This window comes from Lepus europaeus, chromosome 17 (assembly GCF_033115175.1).
Source record: "Lepus europaeus isolate LE1 chromosome 17, mLepTim1.pri, whole genome shotgun sequence".
In the NCBI taxonomy this organism is placed as follows: Eukaryota; Metazoa; Chordata; class Mammalia; order Lagomorpha; family Leporidae; genus Lepus; species Lepus europaeus.
Genome location: NC_084843.1, coordinates 68,491,165 through 68,497,423, shown reverse-complemented (window position 1 = coordinate 68,497,423; position 6,259 = coordinate 68,491,165). Strand labels below are relative to the sequence as shown.

Here is a 6,259-nt window from a genome sequence, read left to right as displayed (position 1 = left end):
GCCCCCCATGGCCGGCTGGGGGAGGCTGTGCAGGGCCCATGGGGCCCACGTGGCCCATGTGGCCCTACACGGCCGCACCGGGGAGGGCGGCCACCCTTCACTGCAGAGAAACTTGTTGGGAGGAGAGCGAGTGACCTCAGCCCGGGGAGGTGGGGGGGAGCGTCCCCTTCCTACACACCTGCAGTTCCTCTTTGGCAGGTTCCATGCTCTCTTCAAGGGTCCTAAGTGACTCTTCAGCCTGAGTGCTCTATGGGGAAATGTGCTGTGCAAACAAGAAGGCAGCTTCCTGCCCAGCCCGCTCCAGGGTAGAGGCCCTCGTGACAGGGGACCCGCAGGGGTAGGGAGGAAGCTTGGGAGCCCGCATCCTATATATGGTCCTGTCCACTGTCCACTCTGGCTTGGGGATAGAGAGAGATCCACATAGCCTGGAGGGTCTGTGTGCAGGTGAGTTTCACCCCAACCCCTGTGTAGTCTCCAGTGCATCGAGTATAGGCAGTGAGAGACAGCCTAGTGGCCACAGGCCCAACTAAGAGCTGGGCTGAGAAGGGGAGGACTCCCCATCACTGACCACTTTGTGGGGGAGAAGCAGCGGCTAGGCCGTGGGTCCTGGACATCTCTGCTCATCTCAGGTGACCGAGAGAGAGATAGAGTGAGTGAGTCAGCGAGGGAGTTACCATGTCCTTCCTCCTCCTATCAGTCTGCCAAGGAGGGGTCAGGACTGCACAGGGCACAAGGGACTCGGCTGAGGCCGGAGAGGTGAGGCGAATCACTCAGGGCCACACAGTGAGGTGTCACACAGAAGACTCCGGAGAACCCAGACCCCTGACCCGCCAGGGCTCCTTACTCCTGCTCACCTGCACTGGGACCATCCCACCTCAAGCCGGGGGGAGGGGACAGGGGCCTCTGTTTGGCCCCGGGGGATGCTGGGACTTTCCCTGGATAGTTTGGGTCTTCCCAGCACTCTAGTGTGGACCCGGACACGCCCTCAGGCTCTGCCATGTTCCTGCGTCCTGGCAAAGTCGGTGCTGCCAACAGCTCGTGGCCCTTCCTCCACGCAGGAGACGCTGCCGGAGCAGGCGCCATGTTGCTGCTCTCCCTGGCCCTCACCCTGATCTCAGCGGCAGCCTCTGACTTCGTGCGCGACACAAAGGATGTTTGCATTGGAAGCCCTGGCATCCCGGGAACTCCCGGAACCCATGGCCTGCCCGGCAGAGATGGGAGAGATGGTGTCAAAGGAGACCCTGGGCCCCCAGGTACGGTGTCAGGACAGACTGAAGTCCATTTGGAGGAGGCCCATCTGGTTGGGCCCAAGAGCCAGCTGGACGGGGCTTGGAAGGTATTTCCCGGGGCCCTTGGGTTGGAGTCTCCTGGAAAATCTAGCCTCAAGGTGCCCGTGGAGTGAGAGAGGGGTGGGTCTGGCTAATAATGGGGGCCCACACATCTGTGCCCCCTTCTCCCCACAGGCCCCATGGGCCCCCCTGGAGGAATGCCGGGTCTCCCTGGGCGTGACGGACTGCCTGGAGCCCCGGGTGTTCCTGGGGAGCGTGGAGACAAGGGTGAGCCTGGGGAGAGGGGTCCTCCAGGTGAGTAGGGTGAGGGGCATATGGGCAGTGGTGACACGGGCGCAGTGCGCGTGCAGTCAGCTACACGGGGCCTGGGGGACTGGACAAGCCACAGAGGCCTCCAGTCTAAGTGAACTACAATGCTGGGGCCGGGGGGCTGGAAATCAGGTGTGTCTGAGCAGTGTGCACAGGGTAGAAAGCGATCCATGCATCACAGCTGCTGATGGGCAGATACAGGGTGACAGGTGTGGGGAGAGGGGCAGCACTGGGAGGCAGAGGAGGCGCTTTCTGGGGGCAGAGGCACTGGGGTAGGTGGGTTAGGGGTCCAGGCAGATCGTGTGCTGGGCTTCTCTGACTCTCAGAGGAGTACGCAATGTCTACCAAGAGAGTGCAGAGATAATCCCATTTGCCCTTGATAGAGGGGCTACTGGGGCCTGGCCCCTAAGTCAGAAAACCCCAGAGTCGTTCCATGGCTATAGCAGGGAAGGAGGGCAGGAGCGGGCTTCGCAGGTGCAAGGCTGCATCGAAGGGAGTGTGAGGAGGGAGTGGGGAAGCACTCCAGCTTTGGGGACCCTTGCACCTTGGGGTCTGGGCACTGGGTCTGGACAGTTGAAGGTGGAGTTCAAGCTTGCAGATGGCAAAACGTCTTCTCAGCAGCGAGCAGGGGTATTTGTAGGCTGGCCCCTCATCCTGGGTGGGGGCGGGGTCTCTCCACAGGGTTTCCAGCTTACCTAGACGAGGAGCTCCAAGCCACACTCCATGAACTAAGACACCACACCCTGCAGTCAATAGGAGGTAAGGAGGACCCCCTTGGGGTCTCGTGGGGTGGGGGAATCCCACAAGTTTCCCTCATCCTCAGCAGCAGCCTCCAGGACCCTTACAAATGTGGACACGCAGGTCCTGGGGAAGGAAAGGGTGCTTTCTTTTCTTGTGTCTTTGGTCCAGAGGAGACAAAGACGGATTCAGTCCCAATGTCCTAGGATAGCAAATTCTCTGCCTATCGTGCTTGCATTGGATCTCGGTTCCTGGCAATGATTGTTCAGGGGATGAACAGCTGTCTAGATGAAAGCAGAGATGAGACTAGAAGGGCAGGGTTGGGAGCAGGAGGGAACGACACAGAGAGAGGCGGAGACAGAGAGGTTGGAGAGAACCTGCTGGCACAGAGCCTCATTAGGGAGATGGGCCTGGGGACAAAGCCATCAGTGGCCCGATGCAGACGTCTGTCCTTGCAGTCCTCAGCTTGCAGGGGTCCATGAAGGCAGTGGGAGAGAAGATCTTCTCCACCAATGGGCAGTCGGTCAATTTTGATGCCATCAGAGAGATATGCGCCAGAGCAGGTGGCCGCATTGCCGTCCCGAGGAGTACAGAGGAGAATGAGGCCATTGCAAGCATCGTGAAGGAGCGTAACACCTATGCCTACCTGGGCCTGGCCGAGGGCCCCACTGCTGGAGACTTCTACTACCTGGATGGGCACCCTGTGAACTACACCAACTGGTACCCAGGGGAGCCCAGAGGTCAAGGCAGAGAGAAATGCGTGGAGATGTACACAGATGGGAAGTGGAATGACAAGAACTGCCTGCAGTACCGGCTGGTCATCTGTGAGTTCTGAGCCAGCACTTGGGCCACAAGATAGACAGAATCCTGTCTTGCTTTTCCACCTCCCTCCCAAGGGGCCCCTTGGTCTACAAGATGCTGTAACTCCTTATAAACGAAGTCTATTTGTGGTTCTTAGACTTGGAAGCATCCTTAACCACTTGGAGCCCCGGATGAGCTCTGGCTGCTCCCCCACAATCACCAATCAGCCTTAACACTCCCTTGAGCCCAGTCTTAGCACTGAACTTGAGGCAGTCACTAACCTTGGCCTTGGCTTGAGACAGAGTCCTCACCTTGTCCAGTTCCTTCACCTACACATGGCAGCAGTGAGGTCCCGGATGGAGGGCCCTGGAAAGCCACACAGAGACTGCCTGCCTCCATCCCCTCTACTCCTCCTCGGTGGCACACCCTCTGCCCAGGCTCTTCCCCAGCAAAGTGGTGGCCAGCTCACCCCTAGTGATTGGCAGGTGCAACCCAGTCCCCTGAGTCTTTGGATTGGATCTTGTATTGGATCTCACTCCCTGGACCTAAAAGCAGCCAGCCAAGGCCTCTGGGGCAAGAACGTGTCCGCTCACCTTCATATAACCTGGGCGACTTCCTGCTTACGAACATAACCCCCGACCCTCTCCAGACCTTGGTGAGGTAGTCACGGCCCTCACCACGCCACCGGCTCTGCGTCCTCTGTTCATAAATTCATTCAGCCCGATGTTTCACTACAATATCATAATGAGTGTCAGGCCGAGTCTTGGGGTGGATAAGGCACCTGCAGGTAGTTGTTTGCCCTGAACCTGTTTGTTCGTCTACCAAACGGGGATAAAATACTCTTTGCTCTTGTAGTGATCACTGTCCCCCCACTGCCATAAATACTGCTACCGAAAGAGGCCGTTCACTGCACTCACTAAGCCACCTTCACAGGCATCGTATCAAATATTATGAAATCTTTTCACAATGCCACAGGGCCAGTGCTATTTTCCCCACTTAAAAAATCTGATGATGCTGGAGCTTCAAGGAGTTAAAGGTTCTGAATGTTGTTATGGAGAGCAGGTGGTAGAGCATCAGTTCAAGACTCCCTACCCTGACCTGGAGCTCATGCTCCTAACCACCCCATCCTCGGGCTGGACAGAGATGACTCAAGGGTAATAAATCGTGAATGTGTTCCAAGAAGCACCACGTGCCTGTATTTCTATAGCTCAGACTCACGACGGCTCCGAGCCGCTGCTAGCCTGAGGAATGGGGAAAGTCGACCTCAGTGTGTGCTCGCTTTGTCCAGAGGGAAGGGTGTCCCGTTCTCCTCCCTCGGGTGCATATAGCGATGGGAGCTACACAGACACTTGGGAGACTATCTGGCCATCAGTGTTGCTGGCTGGCGCCCAGGTAATTCCTGGGCTGGGCGCTTATGGTGTGTTCGTGGGGGTGATGTTATGGCTTCCACCCCCACTCAGCCACCTGGGTGTGTTCTGCTCAACAATGGGACGTGCCCCTCGGGGTTCAGTCCCAGGTCCCTGTCAGGCCCCCAGTCCCAGGTCTGCTTCAGATGGGACCAGGCTGTGTACTCTAGGGGTGTGTGGGGATGGGCCTGTGTGCCTCCTTAGGACGCAACCCCCAGGGAAGCCCCACTCCTCCTACCTTCACGCCTTCAAGCGCTCTCCTCACCAGTTTCACTTCTTTTCTTGGGCTAAAGGAAGCTCTGGCTCAAAACCCAGAAACCCACATAGGAATGACAAGAAGTGGTTCTCAGTTTTTCATGCGTGCCAGTTCTTCATCTGATTTCTCTGCCGCGAGTGCCTGGGACTCGGCACACAAATGATTAATTCTTCCTCCTAATTAAAAGAAAGCAAGAGGTGCCAGCACTGTGGCGTAGCAGGTAAAGCCAACGCCTGCAACGCTGGCCTCGCATTTGGGCACCGGTTCGAGACCCGGCTGCTCCATTTCCGATCCAGCTCCCTGCTAATGCGCCTGGGAAAGCAGAGAGAATGATGGCCGAAGTGCTTGGCCCCTGAACCCTCGTGGGAGACCTGGGCAAAAGGTCCTGGCCCCTGGCTTTGACCTGGTCCGAGCCCAGCTATCGCGGCCATTTGGAGAGTGAACCAGCAGATGGAAGACCTTTGTCTCTCCCTCTTGTCTCTCCCTCTCTCTGTAACTCTATCTCTCAAATAAATAAACAGATAAACACATCTTTAAAGAATAAAAAGAATTGTCTTTTTTCTGAAGATTTGGCAAAACTCACCTTAAAACCATCTTTTCTGTGGGAATAGTTAATAATTTTTTGCTTCCATGTATATTTATATACAGGAGCTGTGTGTCATGTTACAGAAGTGATAAGAGGTGCTTGAATTTAAATAACAGGGGAAGCTGGGTGTGGCTCATTGATTGTGACAAAGATAGGAGATATTAACAAGGGAAATGAGGTGATGGGTATAAGGAAACTCTTTGTATAACTGCCTCACGACTTTTGCTTTGTAAATTTAAAACTATTCTGAAATAAAATGTTAAAAAATAAAACATGGTACACACACTTACACGCCCACAAACACATGCACAAACAGAACTCCCTCACCAGCTGATCAACTCCCCAAATGCTCACAAGGACCAGGACTGGACTGGGCTGAAGCCAGGGGCCAGGCACTCAATCCAGGTCTCCCATGTGGGTGGCACTTGAGCCACCACCCACGGCCTCCCAGAGTCGGCATTATCAGGAGGAAGCTAGACGGAGCCAGGGGCAGGTATTAAAACCGGGCACTCTGATATTGGACGTGGACATCTTGACCTCTGAGCCAGTGTCCACCTTCAGTACTTTACGACTAATGACATAGTAGCTTCAGACAACTTACATAATGCCAAAGTGCCTTCTGACATTACCTATTCCTCTAATTCTCAAATAAACCATTGCATAATGTGACTTTATAATGTCAGTACTGTCCATGTAGGTGTAAGTTTCCATTTTCCTTCCTGGTCTGCTTATTTCTTATATATTTCATATTCTTATCGCTATCACATGGATCGGCTGGTACAGCAATAAATCGCCGTCAGGTGCTTACAGCAACAGAGGGTCGTGACTTGCTCTGGGTCTTCGGGTTTGCTGAGCTTTGCTGGTCTCTGCCGAG

At 55.2% G+C, this 6,259-nt stretch overlaps 1 protein-coding gene across 1 annotated transcript; it reads left to right on the top strand.

Annotated features, from left to right (window-relative positions):
* The first annotated feature begins 327 nt into the window (after nucleotides 1-327).
* Nucleotides 328-4,489, top strand: SFTPA1 (surfactant protein A1). The gene is made up of 5 exons (XM_062214504.1): nucleotides 328-444; nucleotides 1,059-1,253; nucleotides 1,464-1,583; nucleotides 2,280-2,357; nucleotides 2,795-4,489. Exons 1-5 carry the CDS (start codon nucleotides 372-374, stop codon nucleotides 3,169-3,171), a joined length of 843 nt encoding a protein of 280 aa, XP_062070488.1. The 5' UTR covers nucleotides 328-371; the 3' UTR covers nucleotides 3,172-4,489.
* Nucleotides 4,490-6,259: the final 1,770 nt, after the last annotated feature.